Here is a 20,086-nt window from a genome sequence, read left to right on the forward strand (position 1 = left end):
AATTTCAGCAAAAAATGTTTCCAGTGGTAATGTATAAATGGAAAAATATATCTACATAATCCCATAAACTTGACTTCCAGGCAGAGTACTGAGGGTGCTATCTGACTTCCTCTAGTTGCCTATAACAAAATGAAAGAGGAGTGTGATAGACTGAAGAGTGAATTTTTAAGCTTTCGAGTGTAATTTGGAGGCTGTAAAAAGGTCCTAGAACAGTGTTTTCAGCCAGGAAAGGATCCCAAATTAAGAAGTGGCTTCTGAGAAAATACAAGTTCAAGATGTGGCTATAAGATCCTTTGTTTAAATCTCAGAAAGATCTAAGATGCTACCTCAGAGATTCTTCCTGAAAGATTAAAGGCCTTCTAAGGATCTTGAGTGTGTGCCTTGTAGATCCTATTCATTAAACAATAAAACTTCTAAAACTCTTGAGGCCATTGTCCCACAATAATCACACCAGGGCCCAAGAGAGAGAAGGGCCTGACCCAAAAAAGATTTATAAGTATGGTTTTGTCTAATACAGTGGACTATATATAGATATATAGTAAGAAATACAGTTCTGTTGTTTTTGTTGTTGTTGTTGTTTTAAGGAACTATGTCAGCTTTGACTAGAAGGAACAGAGACAAGATAAAATGAAATTTTTTGGCTCCCAATTTTTTCAGGACAAGAAGTGGGGTGAAAAGTCGACTCAGTTGCATGCATGAGTCATTTCTTATGAAAAAGGATGGATAACTCAGAGGGTAGAACCAAGAACCACAAAGAAAAGCTGCTAGACAGCAGGACTAAATCTAAACCTGTGTCCAGATTTCAGAATTGCTATGACCCAGCGGCCACTGATGCCTTCTGTTTTCCCTATTTTTGAATGGGATGTTGATAGTAGTTATTCTACATCTGCCCTACTGTTGTATGCTGCTTGTATGTGCACCTCTTTAGTTTATAGATGTACAGGTCAAGAGGAATTATACTTAAGGAGATGGACTGAAAAAAAAAACACCCAAAAAACTACCCAAGGAGCTTCATCCACACTTGAGCATGACTTAAACGATGAGATTCTGGACTTACAACTGATGCCGTTATGGGTTGAAACTTTGTGTGTCTTGGGAGAGAGGTGATTCATTTTGAATGTGCAAAGGGCATTGTGGCCAGCGGCTGTGGCCACTGTCACACATTGTACTTTCCAAAGATGTCTGCCGCAATTTCTCCCATTCCACAAACTCCTCTGAATTGTAACCTTGGTACTCCTCCCATCAACAGGTGGCATCTGGACAAATTTTTGACTCACTCATGAACAGAAAAAATGTGGTAGAAATGATGTTAAATGACTTCCAGGGATAGATCCTAAAAGGCAATGTAGTTTCCACCGTGCTCACTAGAATAGTCATTCGTGCAACTGCACAGCACCACGTGAGAAATCAACACCCTGGGGCTGCCATGTTGTGAGGAAGAAAGCCACACGAAAGGACCACGTATCAACATGCTTGTCGACAGTCTTAGAGTCCTCCCAGACCACGTGTCAGGCGCGCACAAAAATGAAGCTTCAGTTAATTCCAGCCCCAGCCACTGAGTCACTCTCTGCCTTTGAATCTCTCCATCCAGACCCCACACCGCATGGAGGAGGGCAAGCTGGCCCTACTGTGCCCTTTATGAATATGTGAACATAGAATTCATGAACATGACACATTTTACACTACGAAGTTTGGGATGGTGTGTCATGCAACAATAGTAACTAGAGTCCTGGACCTCATTTTGTTTTCACATTTGTAAGATGAAAATTTTGGTCTGTATTACTTACCAGATCTTGTTTCAGTTACAAAGACTTGAAAATCTGACCTTATTACTTTGTGGCTTAGAAGCCTTTGGGTCAGACTGCTGGCTGTTCCACCATCCCAAATCTGTTTTATGTTTTATGGTCACATGGCCACCCAGCTGAGAGTATATTTCCCAGGATCCTTTGCAATGGTATGTGACCATTTTACTGAGTTCTCACTACGGGAATATGAGTGGAAGGGACCCATGCCACTTCCCTCTCACTTGTTTAGAAGGCAATTGCTGACCCTGGACTTTTTTCCTTTTCCACGAGCTGGAACACAGTTGGGCCACCAACTCAGCTTCACACTTGCACTTTATATCAGTGTCTTAGGTAAAGGGAGAACCACAACATGTAAAGAACCTAGGGCTCTGAGTGACCTTGGGAGCAGGCCTGTCATGTGAAGGAAAAATTAAATTCTTTCTTTTTCAAGCCACTGTATATTTGGGTCTCTGTTACTGAAGCTTCACTTTAATCCTAATACACCCTCCAAAGGCTCCCAGTGCAGTGTGACAAATTCCAACTTCCTTCACATGGCGAAGGCTCTGGTCCTCCCTCCAGCCTGGTCACCTGTCATTTCTCTCCTACTCTCTATGCCCAGGTTAAGTTGGTCTTCATGAAGTTCTTTTGATGTCATGCTTTTTTCTCTGCCTGGGTGTCACTCCTCAGCCCATCCTTTTGCCCACCTAACTTTTACACGTGTTTCAGGTCTTGCTTTAAATGACACTGAACTTACATTTCCTGTTATATGCTTTCATAGCATCCTTATATTTTTCTTTCATACCACTTACCATCTTGCTAATTAAATAATCATTTGCATAACTTTGATTTTACTTCGTCACTCTACCTTAGACACCATGGGGACAAGGCCCATGTCCTTTTTGTTTCTTGTTTTATTTCCAGAACCTAAACAGTGCCTGGTACATAGCAGGATTTAAACAGCATTTGTTGAATTTTACTAAGTGAACTTGCAAGATAGCTGACCAAGCTTTGCTGATTAGGCTTGTGGCCGCAGAAGTAAGCAAAAGATGAACTTGCCCATACGGTATCCACTTACAACCTTGGTTTCACAGATATTATGCTCACAGATCAGCTGAGCTCACTCCGCCAGGCTGTGGGCCTCCTGAGTTTGCTCCTTACAGGCCATCTTGATGTCATCAGGGACACTTCTGATAATAGAATCTCTCTCTTTAAAAAATTGGTTTATGGATGAAAAGATCCCAAGTATATAGGATGCTGAGTTTAGCAGAATTTGTATGTAAATTGGTATTTTGCTGGTGATCAATCTTGTGCTAAAAATGGAAAATCAATAAAAAAAAAAAAAAGAGAGAGAGAGAGAGAATCTAAGGGGAAAAATAAGTTGTAGACATTTTTGGTCCAACGAGTTTCCAAGTCCGAGGACACTGCATCTACGACCAAGGTTACTGTCTATTTCAAAGGAGAGTGCAAGAAAAGCAGGTGACCATCTCACATACACAGAATACAGCTGAAGCTCCTGGTGAGAGAAAAGTTCTAAAAGCTAGGCTTCCCACAGCACTTCCTGGGAAAAGCCTTTGCAGTGTTTCCTAGAGACTAAGAAAGGAGTCACCATACATGAATAACAGGTCCAGGATCTCTTGGGCTGCAGAGTTCACCGAACTGCTAAAGGGATAAGAACTGACTTCATGTGCTAGGCCGTGGCTGCAGAAATAGCAGCGAGCTTAACGACATTGAAATATCATGTAAAAGAGTAAAAATGAGTAACAAACACCTTACCTCAGTGCCTTCAATTAGATATCAAAATGATTGACACAACAGAAAGGTATGGATTGCATGGGGGTGGGGCAAACGTTGCTGAGTAGCACCAATTCAAACCACTTCTGATTGAAGCAGGGGTGGGGGGGGGGGCATGCCTTGGGACTGGTTAAGCATTTGATGGGAAGCTAGTGGACCCAGATCATTTATGTAGATGCCTAGTTAACTTTGCTATACAGAGATGCAGGAGGTCTCATGGAAAAGAAAATAGCTGTTATGGGTTGAATTGTGTTCCCCTCCCACCAAATTTATATGTTGAAATCCTAATCCCCAGTACCTCAGAATATGACTTTATTTGGAAATAAGGTCATTGCAGATGTCATTAGTTAAGATGAGGTCATGCTGGAGTAGGGTGGGCCCCTCATCCGATATGACTGGTGTCCTTATGAAAAGGAGAAATTTGGACAGAGGCTGACACACATGGATGGAAGACAATGTGAAGAGACACAGGGAGAAAGTGGCCGTCTACAAGCCATCTAGAGAAGGCTGGAACAGATCCTTCCCTCACAGCTCTCAGAAGGAGCCAACACGGCCAATTTTGGTCTCACACTTCCAGCCTCCAGAGCTATGAGACAATACATTTCTGTTGTTTAAACCCCCCATCCTGTGGTCCTTTGTTATAGCAGCCCAGCCAGCTGACATAGTAGCAGGGCACAATAGCAGGGGGCATGGATCTCAGAGACAGGTTAGTCCTGGTCCACCCCTTGCTAGCTAGGGGACTTTGGCCAAGTCATTTAAAAACTCTTTAAAATTCTCAGCTTCCTTTTCTCTCAAATACAGATAATCAGGAGTGATACTCAAAATCCTTAAGAGCCCATAATGTGCGCTAAAGAGGCTGCTGAACCCATAAGTGGCCACAGGAAAGTGACTACTTTGTTCTTCAAGACTCATGCCAGTCTCGGAGGGCTAGTCAGGCACCAAGCATGTACCTGCTGAGGTGCCAGCAACACCTACACCAGGGCTCTGTCTGCTCCTTTAGGGTCTGGTCAAATCAGGCCAAGAAGACACATGGGGATGGGAGCCATGGAGGAGGAACCACTCAGGGTTCTCGGGCTAATGGGGGTTCACTGGCAGTTCACACCTGGTTCTCTCCTAGGCTGGGGTGTTTGGCTGGGGGAGAGGTATGAGGTAAGGGGCTCATTTAAGGGGCACTGAGCTGCTGTTACTTACCAGCCTGGTATATTAATGGAAGTATTTTAATATTTCAACAATCAGTGGGGCCTTCCTTACTTTTACCTGCTGAATATCAGGCCTGGGATAATTACAGATAATCATACAGTTTTGTGAAGATTGGATGAGACGATACATGTCAAGTGCTTAGCAAAATGCCTGGCTTATGGCAAGTGCTCAATAATTGCTGCTTTACATTCTTATTGAGAAGAACGGTATTTAAATACAGGTCAACAAACATTTATTAATCACCTACCATGTGCACTGGCCCAGACAATAGGAACATAGAGATGAATATGGCATAATCCCTGCCCTCAAGGAATCTATGCTTAGCAGAGCTGAGATACTCTTTTCTACTTCCCTGCTTCTCCTGCTGAAGGAAGATGGAGGGTCTTTCAGTATTCCAGTGCCTGTCATTGTTGGTTCTACCTTCCTATCCACACAAAACGTCCTCACTCATCCCTTGTTTGAGTTTTTCCTCAGGGACTCGCCTATGTCATGGGGTGGCTTAAGTGATCCCTGAACTGGTAGGTTCTAAGACAAACTAAACAGACAAGTTTGTACTGAGGCCTGAATTCAATTGATTTTGATTCTATGGAGATGAAAAATGCCAGCCTTGGTTAGTATCTGCCCAGTATCCTTTTCCCAAACAGGGCACCAAAGGATAATTTGTGGTTAAAATCAGAATTGTTGCTATGGCAGCTTGTTTCCAAAGATAGCGACCATCACATTCTTCCCTCCTGTGTGGACATGGCTCTACTCTGTCCCCATCTAGAGGGGGAGTTTATTCTTCTACCTCGTCTGAATCTGGGCTGACTTGTGAGGCACTTTGACCAAAAGTGTGGTGGACGTGACTCTATGCCTATAGGGCAACTTCCACGGTGCTACGGTCTGAATGTTTCTGAACCCTCAAAACTCATATGTTGAGATTCTAACCCCAAGTTCATGGTATTAGAAGGTTGGGCCTTTGGGAGGTGATTACGTCATGAATGCTCTGCCCTCATGACTTGAATTTATGTCCTTATCAAAGAGACTCCAGAGAGCTCGTTCACCCCTACACCACGTGAGGTCACAGTGAAGAGATGGCCTTTTAGCAAGTGGGTTCTCACCAGACACTTAATCTGCCTACATCATGAGCTTGGACTTCCCAACCTCTAAAACTGTGAACAATAAATTTCTGTTGATGTTAAGCTACCCAGTTTATGGTATTTTGTTATAGCAGCCCGAATGGACTGAGACACACTTCCACTCCCTTGAAACACTTTCTCTTGGGCAAATCCTTTGGGAACCCAGCTGCCATGTTGTGGGAAGCCCGACATGGAGACACACGAGTAGGTGCTCCAGCTGACAGCCTCAGCTGAGTTCCCAGCATTGACAACTAGCCATGTGTGTGAGCCATCTTGGACAGCCAGCCAAGTCTTCAGAGGACCACAGGTCCAGCCTCTGTCTGACTTTCACCAGGAGACTCCACATGAGAACCACCCAGCTGAGGCCGGTCAGCCCACAAAACCACAAGAGACGATGACAAATTGATATTGAAGCCCCTGGTTTGGGGTGGTTTATTGAATAGTAATAAATTATCAGAATTTTGCTCTTCATGAAACTCAAATATGGTCAACTTGTAAGCATGATGAAGGAGCTAGGGAATCTGAACTTCAGGGTTCTCACCGTAGCTCTGTCCCTAACAAGCTCTGGGAACTTTATCACTCTGGGCATCTATTTCTTCTCTTGTACAAAAAAGGGGTCCAGATCGCTATGATTCCCCCTACTTCTAATACTCTATGATGTTGTTATCTCTCAGGATGATGCAAACAGCCCCCTCACTAACCTTTTGTACAGAGTTCCACCCGAAGGTAAAATTCTGCTTCAATTTCATAGAGTCACAGACATTTGTGGTCACCCAGCCTAATCTGCTCATTGTACAGATGAGGATAAGTCACAGAGACGTGAAGGTGCCCCAACTTCCATACTCGCTGTTCGGACCCACTGCTTCTTTTCCAACGTTTTTGTCCAATGACTTCTTACTTCACCTTGGAAAGGGGTCATTGCTTCCCCTTTTTCAAATGTTCTGGGATTTGGTGAGTAAATTTGCCAATGCGTGCTTTCTATGTCTTTGAAGTCTTTGATTCTGCCCTGCCTGGCTTTCCACATGGACCTGGTTTTTCTTTTTTTTGTGTTTTCCACTCCCCCCCAAAGCTTTTTCTTTTACTTTTTTATTATGATAATATATATATATATATATATATATATATATATATATATATATATCATAGAACTTGCCATTTTAACCACATTTTAGTGTACCAAAGAGATCTAGTTTTCAGAGTTCATTCCCAGTTCCTGAAGAAGCTGATATATGACACACCACAGCTGAAGAAGCCAGTTCTGGAACATATCTCCACCAGTGTTCAGCTGCTTGGGGACTGTGGATAATAGACTGAGAACCTGGAGGACAGAGGACCGGATCTTAGCCTGGTCGTAATTCCCATGGCCTTGCTCAGTGTGTAGGACAAGCTCAAGAAGTGTTTGTTAAGTGAATAAATGACCCTGTATGATAAAAGAGAACCTCCTCAGACTTTCTTATATCACTTTAAGATTACTTTTACTGTATCATGGGAGCAAACAGGGTTAATAAACAGCAACCATTATGTCACATGTGAGCATATATGTGACTCTTTCCCCAAAGGAAAGCCACTTGGTGCAATAGCAAGGACATGATAAGCTTGTAAATACCCTTGTTGATAGTTTCTCTTTAGAAATCATGTTTACTTGCCATGTTGTGTTTCTGTTAGAGAACAAAGAGAAATTTGCCCTTTGGTGACTGAATGAGGTCACCGCATTATAATCGGTGTCACCAAGGGCTAACAATTCTGCCCCACAAATGTAATAAAAATGAGCAGATCACTGCCATCCTTTGAAATATTTGCTCAAACATACCCACAGACCAGAGCTGGGGGCTGCAACCAAACACCACTTGTCTGCCCTGAGACCAGCTGAACCACAGCCGCTCTGATCCCCACACTGTTTGGATATTGAAAGGAATTGCAGCTTTGGTGGAAAGCAAGACTATTTGTCTCTAACAGGAATGAAGGGGCAGTAAAACCCTTTGGCCTGGCTTTGTCTCTGGTGTCTTGAACCTCCTGTTTTATTGCAATTACAAGTCACAGAATAAGGCCTGGCCCAGAGAGGCTACTCCCAAACTGCAAAAGGTTCTCTTTGCTGTTGGGGTCACAGCCAGGCTGGAGAGGCTGCTACCAACTGGGAGAGGCACATCATTAGCTAAATGTCATGACCTGGTATGAGGGGGGAAGATAAAAATCAACATCCAGTGTTGTGAAGGACAGTCTAATGGACGATAAATATTTTACCAGCTCTGGCCATTTATATGGCATGCCACCTTTTCACCCTCTCTTGCAAATTGTTTTCTTTGTCCCCTCCCCAAGCCCCATTATTCTTTCATAGTGCAGAAGGAAAAACAACATTTCTGTCACTTAACTAACATATTCAGTGCACACAGCACGTCCTAGATAATGTTAATTCTCTTCTTTTTTTTCTCCCCTGCCCATCTCTACTGGATAAAAATGGTCCCCCCACCCTAAGACAAAAATCAGACAGGAGGACAATGTAGGTGATTCTATTTTAGACAGTTGTCAGACTTTTTTCCTTTTTAATAAGCTTTCCAGAGCAGCGGGGTCAGTCCCTCTCTTGGCCTGCAGGAGAGGCCAGTGGCCCCCAAGTCAGATGCTTCTATTTTCAGCTCCCCAAGTCCAGAGAGTGGTAACCTCGCCTAGCTGAGGGCCATGCAGCCGACCCGCCAGCAGTTTGGGCTTGCAGCCTCTCTACACTTCCATTTCCATAAATTTACATCAAATTTGTGCTGAATCATATCCTACCCCCCTTGCAGAAGAAATGAAATACATTATCAATAAGTACAACACATTTGAATAATCTGAGAGGTGAGTGACTTTCCCTGTCTCTTTTTCATTTAACTCCTTCCTTGGGCCACGAGTCACTCCACTCCCTCCACCAGCCCAGGTTGTCGGTCAATCTTCCCACCCACCCCTGCGTCCAAGGTTTTCCACGTTTCTCCCCTGGTTCTTCATTTTCTGGCCTCTCATCAGGAGCCCCAGGCCCTGAATCTCCCTCTGCCTCTCCTTTCCTATTTGGCTCCTCTGGCAGATGCCCTTTGCTGCTGACATCCTAGTCCCCACTCCTGGAACTCTTCCATCAGCAGAAGGAGCTGCCCCTCTGCCTCCCCTCATCCCGACCCCCTGCCCCACAATGCCCTAGCCAATCACACCCATGCCTGTGCCCCCTCAGGATGGCAATTGCAGGGCCTGGCCCACCAGGCCATCATCAGCCCCACTCAGTCATTTTGAGCACCTCGTGGAGGTTCAGCAGGGAGTGGAACTTCCTTCCACCCCCTGCTGCCTGACTGATTGGCAGCCAGTGGGGCTGGGGGGAGCAGTGGGCAACTGATTGTTTGCTGCTGGGCAGGGAGGGTTTACTGGAGGCAGAGAGAGGGCCCAGAAGCTCAGGGGGCTAAGAGACAGAGGAAGCTCTGAGTCAGGAAGCTGGCCAGGATCCCCTGCCTGTCTGTCTGGTGTCTGGCTGCCAGCCCTGATAGAAAAACGGATGAAGCCCTTTGCAGATTGTCCCCAGGTAGGGGGAAGAGGGGAGGTTTATCTTTTCCAGAATTGAATCCAGTGGCCCAGGGGACCTCAGGTCTCAGGGCTTTGCAGGAGGCCTGACTGCAGTGCACGCTGGGACCTGCAGTCCTCTGCCCTTGGATGAAATCAAGAACAAAGGAAGGCATTTAGCAACCAGCCCATAGGGGCTTCTGGCAGGACCTGTCAAAATGCCCCCCCTTTGACAAGAGCAAGAATTAGGGACCTTGGTTCACATAGAGCTAATTAAAAAAATATATTTATCTACCACTATAAACCACAGTCATTATGAATCATTTTCTTTCCAGGCTCATCAGACTGGGTTTCTTAATTCAGGCAGGAGAAAAGTGACTGGGGAAAGGAGTAGCAATGAATATTGCCCCAGTTGTATAGTTCAGAGAAAAAAATCTCTCCTGGAGATTTGCTTCGTTTCCTTTAATGAGAACTCTGACAGTTTTGCTTGGGCAGCCAGAATTGAACTGAAAATACTGTTGGGAGAAGCTGTATCAAAAGCTTGAGGGTTTTCCCTGTGTGTCTGGGTTTGTTGGGACATGGCCAGAGCCATCCTGCAAGTCAGTAGAAAACCTGCAACTAGAGGCTCAGGTTTCTAACAAGTTCAAGTCTCCCTTTCGTTCCAATCTCTCCAGAGATTTTTTTGTTTTGTTTTGTTTTCCATCAGTATCTGCTGGTTCCATTTCTTAGATTAAGCTATTTTGTAGTTTCTACATCGAAAACCCTCTTCAACTTTTGAAAGTGAAAAGCATCACTCAGAAGCATCTAAACACTTTCTTCTAACACTATATGTGCAAATACATACATACATACATACATACATACATACATACATACCATACATAAAACTGGCCCTGGGGCTAGGAATATATATGGAAAAATTGGGTCCCTAGAGGATCTTCAGAGAGCTAAGGGGATGTGAAAACAGAGGCTCAAGCCAACATGTCAATACTTAGTGGCAAATTTAAGACAAGGGCACCTGGTTTTCACCTGGTCCAGTGCAAATGGATTGTCAGATGGAACATTTAATGTGCTGCTTTCCTCAGAGGTAGGGATCATTGGTCAGCAGTTTTATTATTATTATTTCTTTTTTTTTTTTTTAAGTTAACCATGATATAATTAGCTTTGTTTTTGTCAGCCAGGGCTGCTGTTGATGAGGTATCTAGAAGCCTTCTGGTATAGGTGCCTAAAAGCTTAAATGGCATTTAATTATTATTATTACTCAATGTCAGGCTGCATAAATGAAAAGAGATAAAAAAGAATTGCTCGCAGCAACATTGCCTTGCTTTGTGATTTCATCACATCCCACAAGTGAAGCAGGTTCGAGCTGGCACATGGGGCATGAAACCTCTAAGGAGAACCCAGGCAACAGGAGATGCTGTTTCAATTGACTTGGAAGTTTCTCCACGTGCTGAGGAGGGAAGAGGCTTGCCACTCTTTGATTCACTTCACTCCCAATTTTATTTTTAAATACCTTAATAATTGGCTGACTTACTTCAGAGAAGGAAAGCAACTAAGAGAAATGGCGTCACACAGAGAGTTGTCTTAAAGGTACATGGCTTCTAATGTAAGATCCCTTGGCTCCCAACAGCTTGCTGATAGTGTGTCCTGCTGCCTGAAATACGAGTGAAAGCTTCCAAGGAGCAGCAGTACTGAAAGCCTTAGCTAAACATGGTAACTGCAAGGGGCAGGATGCCTTCCCACCTGAATGCCAGCCGATAGCAAGGTGCAGACCAGGAGGTGGCGGAAGGCAGATGGACCAAGTTATGTCCACTCTTACAGTCTATTTCATTGACAGGTCAGAATGAAACCAGATGGTTTGCCAAAGGGCAATATATTGGCAGACAGTACCTTGCTTCTTAGCATGAGACATCAGACTGTTGGGAACAAGGGCTTGATGCTGAGTTAACCCTAGACGTTCAGCTCAGGGATGACCTTCTTTCTATCTAGTTGGATTACAAAGAGAATGGATTATGTGGCCCAGCATGGTCGGAAGACCAGAAGCCTTAGCTGCATTCTAGCCCCTTCTTTTTCTTTTTATTTTCTAGAGCAAAATCTTGATGGTAAGGTTTACAAACCTTCAGTTCCCACAACACAGACTGGTCTGCAGTGTTATTGAACCCAAGATGAGTGTAATATTTGTACACAACAGGCACAGAATAAATGTGCTAACTGGGAGACGGACTCCTTCTCATAGTTTCTGGCCTGCCAGAGTCTGTTGTAGAATCTTCTTTAGATGAGGACTCAACAAGTCATGATGCTAGGGGCTATTGCTTTTTAAGAGCTGCTAGGCAGAGTTGAGGCCATCCAGGCTCTTTATCAGCAGTGTCACCATTTATATGTTATTTGTTGATATATAGCAAACCACCCCACACATGAATGGCTTAAAGCAACAACAGTTCTGTAGCACATGATCTGTGGGTCAGAAAATTAGACAAGGCTCAGCTGGGTAGCTCTGGTCTCAGCTAGGCTCATGCATGCATCTGTGGCAGCGTGGGGGGTGGAGTGGGAGGGAATCGATGGCCTGACTCATGATATGTGGCAGTTGGCTGCTTGTTTCCCTCATCTAGCAACACTTTGCAGGCCTCCATTTCCCCATCTGACAAATGGGGATAACATCCACCTCATGGGGTTGATCTAGGATCAACAAGGGCTAAAAATAATAAATAAATGTTGGCTGTGATGCTTTCACACCTGTCAAATGGGTTCACAACTTCTTTTCAACCTACCTGCTCATCTCCACAGGCAGTGTTTCTGCAGGTATGGAAAGCTCACTATTGGTGGTGGTCGGTAAGAGGATTTTAGGTGGCACAGGACAAACACCTGGAATAATATCGCCTCATGTGTGAGCCTCACCTGCCCTGTCATTTTCTTTCAGTCCTTCCTCTTCGAGGGCGTCTCCATTTGATGCTGATACCTTTCCTGACACATGCTAAACATCAAACTCAGAGCTTTTCGGCCTAGTTAGAATTCAATATCATTTTATTTTCAATTTTTACATTTGCTTTCTATTTATGACAGCTGATAATTTAAGAAGTAAATATAAGTAACTCTTAGTAGCTTGAACAACAATGCTAAATATATCACACGTGGTTCAATCATTCAGGCATTCAACAAATCTGTGTAGAGCATGTACTCTATGCCAGGCCCTGTACCTAGCGTTCATCAGAGAACAGAGCAAAGCCCCCTGCCTGGGTGCGGCTTACATTCTAGTGGCAGGAGCCTGATGGTGTTCAGGGAAAGGCTGGATTTGGGGATGTGCTTCATGAGGGGGGCACCCTGGTGCCCGCGCCCTCGCCTCCAGCCCTGGAGAGCGGTAATGCTGGGGTCAGGGGTTACCTCTGGGCTGGGACCCGGGCTGCCCCTTCTCTACGAACCCGGGCGCGATCCGAGGGTCCCGGGCAGCGCGGGGCGGGCCGAGTCCGGCCCGGCTGTGGCTGCGGCCTCGGCGGCCGCGGCTCCTCCTCCCCTTCCTCCTGCGGAGGCTGACGTTGAGTCAACAGCGCGGCGGCCGCAGGAGGCGGCGGCGCAGCGGGTCGGAGGCGCCGGGCCCTCGCGGGGCCCGGGTGGAGGCGACGGCAGCAGCGCCACGGGAGGAAGAATCGGACGTGGAGAAGGGCGGCGTCCATGCAGCCCGCCCGCGCCTGTAGGAGAAGGCCATGAACAGCGACCGGACCGAGAGCGACTGGCAGGGGCTGGTGAGCGAGGTGAGGCCGAGGCGCCGGCCAGGCGGGATGGGCCGGGCCGAGCTGCCACCAGCCCCGGGCCCGCGCCCCCGGGTGGCCGAGCCAGGGCAGGGACGCGCGGGGGACGCGCACCCGGTGGCCGCGGCGCGCTGTCTCCGCGCGACCCGCCAGGTGCGCCGTTCCTCCCGCACTTTCCGGTCTATCCCGGTGCCACTTTCTTCCACGCCATATGGTGCCAGCCTTTGGGGAGGGGCCTTTCCTCAGGCAGGGCTTGGTCCTGGATTGGAGAGAGAAGCCCGGGGATCCGGGAGAAGGAGCCAAGTCCCACCTGCCTTTCTGGTCACCACTGTTTTGGAGCCAAGCGATTGGACGCCCGGTGCTGAAGCGGAAAGGTGGTGCCAGGGGGGAAATCCGGGCCCAGGGTAACACCCAGGCCAGGTGGCATTACCTGCGGCGGAGGTTTGGGTGGTGGAGATCCGGGTTCTCTGTAGCCTTCATTCATTCACTTATTCAGTTAAATGAACACGTGTTACTGCAGGCCTACTGTATGCAAGGTGGTGGGCCATTTATCAAAGGAGTGAAACACAGGTGCTCGTGTCATTCGATTTGTGGAAGCAGAGAACACCATGCCTTCCTATGTTGCTGTACGCACCCCTGGGGGCCGATTTTGGACTCCTATGCTGTTCCCTCTTCAGTCCACCCTAAGAGGTTTTTAGGCTGGTAGGGGCTGCCTGACTTCTCCAGGTGAAAGGGAGTGCTGATGTCTCCTTCTCACAGGTGAGTTGCTTGTCCTGACTTAGCAGCACCATTTGTGATGGCAGTTACCCATGTTACCTACCATCCACTAGAAATTCTTCCTTTTCTCCCTCCTGAAAATTATTTCCCACCCCCAAAGCCCACATTGGGATTATTTTTCTTTACTCTTGTGCACACATGCAGGGTGTAATGGTTTGCTCTCTTCCTTCCCTTGTGGGGTGTTGGAAGGGAAACCATGTACTGTTTTTCCCTTCGAATCATTTTCTGGGCCTCCAGGTCAGCCTGGTAACAGTACTGAATGTCCAGTGTGTGCAAAGCATTGTATTTCTAAAGAGGAACGAGATGGCAGCTTATCCCCTAGTTTAGTTTGTTTACTCTTGGCCTAGTAGTTGAAAGCTCCTGACTTCACAGTATTAATGATACATTATATCACAGCCTGTCCCCATTTCCTCTAACTTTCAGACTTTATGTCAAGGGACAGATTGATCCTCTGGTCATCTTTTCACTTGCCCGCTCAAAAATCATACCCAGCAGTCACGGAGGCTGGAAATGGTTCTTCATAGATGTCCAGTGTTGAACTCTGAAATAGCAGCAGAATATTCACTATACCAAAAAATACTCATCAAATGCCTATTAGGAGTCAGGTTCATTGCTAGGTACTTGTGGTTCAGTGGTGAAGAAGAGAGAACTCTTTGTGCTCTCAAAAGACTCCTGAACATATAGTATAGTTTGGGAGGGAGTCACACTAACACTAAGAGAATACTAATGAATGGAACGTGCAGGATGGAAAACCAAAGGAAGGAGGTACACTGTATAACCCAGCGGTCTCCCTGCTAGGCTGTGGGTTTTATTTGGCTCTTTGTTCCAAGGGCCTACATGCTGAGCATCATACACAGCAGGTGCCCAAAAAATGCTTGTAGAATAAGTCTGAGGTGGGTCTTTCCGGAGTTGTCTTGCCTATCCCAGCTGCGTTTCTCCAGAGGTGTGCCTTCTTTCCTTCCACAGACATTCATTAAAGGCTTAGGCTGTGGAAGACACACAGTGAGGGGCTGGGGATGTGAAAATGAATGCAACATGCTTTCCGCCTTCACAATAGCTAGTAGCTATTTCTTGAGTCCATCTTTGATGTCAAGCATTTTTCCATGGCCTCATTCTCATGGTATAAGGTAGGAACTATTACTTTACAGAGAAGGAGACTGTGTCTCAGACAGGCTAAGAAATGTGCTCAGAGCCTCACAGCTGGCGGGGGCAGAGTTGGAACCCTGGTCTGTCTGACTCCGGAGCTTGGGATCTTTAGACCATACTTTGTATTTTAATCATCAGTTTTTCTGTCTGTATCTTCCACCAGACAGCAGGTTCTCCAAGAGAGGGGACTGTGTCTTATTCATTTCTGAATCCTCAGGAACTGGATTGTTCTCAGAATATGATCCACAGATCACCTGCATCAGAGTCTTTTGGGAGCAGAGTCACTTAGATTTGGGTCTCTCCCCAAAACTACTGTAGTGGATTGAAATCTCCCCCATGCCACAGCTAACCTCCCTTCCCCCCACCCTTGTGACTATGACCTTATTTGGATATAGGGTCTTTGTACATATAACTAAGAATCCCAGGATGAGATCATCCTGGATTTAGGGTGGGCCATAAATCTAATGACTGGTATACTTATAAGACAAATAAAGATAGATTTGAGGCCCAGCGATCCAAGGGAGAAGGCTATGGGAAGACCAAGATACCATATGAAGATAGAGGCAGAAATGGGGGTTATGCAGCAATAAGCCAAGGAATGCCAAGGGTTGCCAGCAGAAACCAGAAGCGGAAAGAGGCCTTGAACAGATATTGCTTCAGAACTTCCAGAAGGAACCAGTCCTGCTTACACCTGGACTTTGGTCTTCTGGCCTTCACAACTGTGAAAGAATACATTTCTGTGTTTTAAGCCACCCAATTTGTAGTAATTTGTTATGGCAGCCACAGGAAACTAATACATGTAGGGCATAAAAATGCCTGGGGGTTATAGCCCCAAATTTGCCTTTCTCACAAACTGTGGTTTTTCACAAACTGTGGGAATCACCCAGGTGATTCTCCGTTCTCCTGCCCACTCAGGTTTATTTAGCAGGCCAGGTGTGGACTGGGCCTGGCATGGAGAATTGTCTGGTACTCATCCTGGTGGGATTCAAGGAAGAGTGTGGTCAGTGGCCAGTGATGTTTCAAAGTGACTTTGGAAGTCAGCCCAAGGAACTGGGGAAGATGGCACCAGACAGCTGACCTAGCTGGATGGGCTTTTTGATGCTCTCACATCTATTTCTGCAGAAGTCCCGGCTTCTACCTCCTACCCTGGCTCCACCTCCATTGCCTTTCCTGCCCAGAGCCCTGTGCTCTCAATCAATCAGTTTGCTTCCTTGGTTTGCCTCTAGGAAGCAGTTTTCATTTACAACAATCCTACAGAGATCAGTTTGATTTTCATATTTTTAGTGTAACAAGCTGAAATTACAGCCTTCTCTCAGGCCCTGAAGTAAACACGGCCATGCATGTGAAAGAAGCATGGCTGGTGCTCTACTTTGGAAATTAAATGTCTGGGGAGGGGAAATGTTCTTCTTATCACCACCTGAGGTGATCTTTCAAAATCAAGGGGAAATCTTGAAATGCAGCCGGGCGGGCAATCAATAACTTTTTATTTCCAAGATAAAAGTCCCGGTCATCTCTCAGTCTACTGCCCTATGATTAAGCCATGCCTAATTCAATTTCACTATTTGGGTTTTGGTTAATTAATTAGATAGCAATCATTCTCGTATTCCATGAGTGTGTTATATATACAGTGGCGTGAGGTAGACAGAAGACAGTCGACCTGGGCCTCTACCTAAAGTAGAGCCGCTGACTTTTGGGAGAGGTTGAATCACGTGTAGTCCAGCCTTGTGGTTAAGGGCACAGCTTTGGGTCTTGATTGTTGACTGAGAACTGGGGTAAGTCTTGGCTCTACTCCTTTCTTAATGCAAATCATCAAAAACCCAACCCAAGTGTTTTAGCTCAGAAGGAATTTATTGGCTGATGTTGTGGGTTGAATTTTGTTCCCCCCCAAATATGTTCAAGTCTTAATTCTCTGTATTAGTGGATGTTACCTTATTTGGGTGAGGTCATTCGAGTAGGCTCCTACTTCAATGATCAGCATCCTTATAATAAGAAGAGGGAAATTTGGACACAGAAATGCACAGAGGGAAGACAGTATGAAGTCACAGAGGAAAGAAGTCCTGATGACAGAGGCAGAGATCAGAGTTATGTAGCTGAAAGGCAAGGAATGCCAAAGATCCCTGGCCACTACCAGAAACTAGGAAGAGGCAAGGAAGGATGCTCCCCTAGAGCCTTGTTAGGGAGCATGGCCCTGCTGATACCTTGACTTTGGAATTCCTACTCCCAAGAATATCAGAATATTAGTTTCTGTTGGTTCAAAATACCCTGTTTGTGGCAATTTGTTGTGGGAGCAAAAGCAAACTACTACGGCCGACGTGACTAATAATTCCAAGATGGGTTGACTTTGGGCAGAGCTGGATTCAGCACTCAGACAGATGCTTTCTCTCCATCTTTGCTTGATACCTGTCTTCAGTCTCAGCCTCCCATCCTCTCAAGTTCAAGTCCAGAGGGAAATCCAGAAACTCTTATGAAGTAGATGCCATAAAAGCCCAGGAGTTACTGCATTTGAACCCACTTAGATTATTCATCTGCCCTGGAAGAAATCATGCAGGAGTGTAGTGATCTGATTGTCTTAGGCCTTGAGTTGTGCACGGGACCCTGCATGAACCACATGGACAACAGTGGTTGGGACAGTGGAAGCTGTTTGCCAGAAAAGGGAGAATCACCACATTATGCAACTTCTCTGAGCCTCATTTTTCTCATCTTTAAATAGAATGATAAAGTACTTGTAGTTGTGAGGGTCAAAGGAAATCATACTTCTTAGTGTTCAGTTCTCCAACTGGCAAGTAAGTGTTTAGTGGCCATCAATACAATGAAAATGACCCTCAGGACACAAACGCAGGTGTTCACGGAATGAAAACGTCTTTATTTTGGCAAAACACCTTAATTTTGATGACAAATTCCCATGATAAGGGTGGTGGGAATGTAATCTGGACTGGAATCATGTCTCCCCCTTTCCCTGAATTTGTATTTAAGTTGTAGGGTGCTTAAATAGAACTCAGCCATTGACAGGGGTGATGGGGTAGAGGGTACACATCTGGTCTGCGCTGTTTTTGTTGAGTCACGATCTCCTTATTTCAGTCTAGAATCTGGTCAATGGTCACTGGAGGTCACTGTGGTGTCCTCCCTTGTTCCCCTCTCGGGCCTCTGCTGGCCCTTTGGCTGTCAGTACCATAGCCATGCTACTTTGGGTGAATGAAGAACAAGTGGATGTCGTGTTTCTTCACTGCTCTAGGCATGGGGGACTTCGCTCTAGTGCACACAGTGGGGGTAAGATCATATTCTGCTGCCCCCAAGTCACTCCTGAGCTGCGGAAAACTTTGGGAAACTGTTGGGCCATTGTCTCCATAGAGGCAATGAAAAAACAATGCACAGTAGTGAACAGTATGTCTTAGACACATATATAGGCAGTTGGTGAAGCTTGAAGTAGGAAAAAGCGTCTGAGAAGTGGAACTTGAACCGGATCCCTCCCCTTTGGTTGAAGAGGGCATGGGCCATCATGACAGGAAGCAAGTATGAACACTAGGCTGGTGGTTGGCCTTTGAGGAAATGCTCCAGATAAAGACTGAAACTAGTGGGTTCACGTATAGCAGACTTAAAGGTTGAACAGCCAGGGTAGACAAGATGGTGAACGACTTCAAGAGCAAAACAGAAGGGTGTGCTCTAAGGCAGCTGGTAATAGAGAGTCACTGAATGCTTTTGTAGCTGGAGTACAAGTCGACAAAAATACTTGAGATAGATTTGTTTCCACTGAACTCAATACTCACTGAGCCTTGTCGTCTACAAGCCTTTATTAACCATATAAAGACAAATTTGGTAACCTTGCTAGGACTCAGGGAAAGATAAGATTTTTTTCTCTCATCATCAATATTGTCAATTATTCCTGTTGCACGTGTATCATACCACTTACCATATACTTTTCTAATTAACCCTTGACTTGTCTCTCCACTGAACCCAAAAGATCTTCTTGAGAGTAGGGAACATATGTTACTAATTTGTGACCTTAGTTACTAATTTGTACCTTGCCCTTTGTATCTACTCAGTAAGTGTAGAATGTATGAATGCCTGGATGTTTGAATGAATGAAGTGGTAAGAAGATGCAGTACCAGTGGGAATAGAGAAAAAGGGATGTCTACAAGAAAGATTTTAAAGGAAGACCCTTACAGGGTTTTATAGCCAACTGGATTGGGAAGATGGAATAGAGTGAGTCCAACATGACCCTTGATTGGTGGCTAGAAAGTGGTGGTGCGAGGTGTAATGAAGGTTGCGGGGTGAGAGTCTGGTGAGAGAGAGGACACTGAGTTCCATTTAGAACTCTACATTGTTCACAGTTTCCTGGGAGCACTTGAACTCTCATGAGGCAAGCTTAGTGCTTACTGGAAACATTTTTGATGAGCAGCTATCTTCATAAAGGCAGGCTAATTTCAGAGTAAGTCTATTAAAATTAGCATGTGGGGGAAAGTGAGCACAACTGCTATTTTTAACTAATGGGATTCATGTTCTCTCCTGTACATGGAAATTCGCATATGTGCTTCTAAAATTGACAATTTCTACTCTTATTATGCTAAAAATTAATTTACTGACTTTCACATTGAATAAAATAATTGGTTGAAGATTAGAGACTTTGGCTAGTGCCTGAATGAAAATGGCCAGAGTGAATGACATTTCTTACTCACTGCCTGGTTTCCCACCACTAAAAAGAATCATACTGGGGTTTGGGGTACCTCATGGCAAAGGATTTTGCTTAGTGAAAAGTCTGCATCTCTCTCTGGCCCATCAGGTAAAATGGCACCATTCGTAGGGGATGCCTGGTCCCCAAGAACAGAAACCTTTGGTTGATTTTTTATTTTGAAATCTTCCTGTTTTCATTTCACCTGTTCTAATCTACTCTGTTTCCATTATCTTATGCTATTTTATTGTAGCACGTCTTAATCATGTTCAGGATATCAGATCATCTTCAAGCCAGTCTACCCTCTATACAACTAACCTATTCAGCCACCTTAAAAAGTAAAGCACT

The 20,086-nt window shown here is 45.3% G+C and overlaps 1 protein-coding gene across 3 annotated transcripts in view; it reads left to right on the forward strand.

Annotated features, from left to right (window-relative positions):
* The first annotated feature begins 12,673 nt into the window (after positions 1-12,673).
* CCDC149 (coiled-coil domain containing 149) overlaps positions 12,674-20,086 on the forward strand; it is a 98,625-nt gene continuing 91,212 nt past the window's right edge. For 2 of the 3 annotated variants that reach the window (XM_074321912.2, XM_074321918.2), the window contains exon 1: positions 12,933-13,152. In XM_074321912.2, the coding sequence (XP_074178013.2) occupies positions 13,105-13,152 (48 nt within the window). In that variant the 5' untranslated portion in view covers positions 12,933-13,104. Of the gene's footprint in view, positions 13,153-20,086 lie in introns of all 3 variants that reach the window. The other variant, XM_074321903.2, reaches the window with a different exon arrangement.

This window comes from Rhinolophus sinicus, chromosome 1 (assembly GCF_057876585.1).
Source record: "Rhinolophus sinicus isolate RSI-liver-muscle chromosome 1, RSI-T2T, whole genome shotgun sequence".
Taxonomy (NCBI): domain Eukaryota; kingdom Metazoa; phylum Chordata; class Mammalia; order Chiroptera; family Rhinolophidae; genus Rhinolophus; species Rhinolophus sinicus.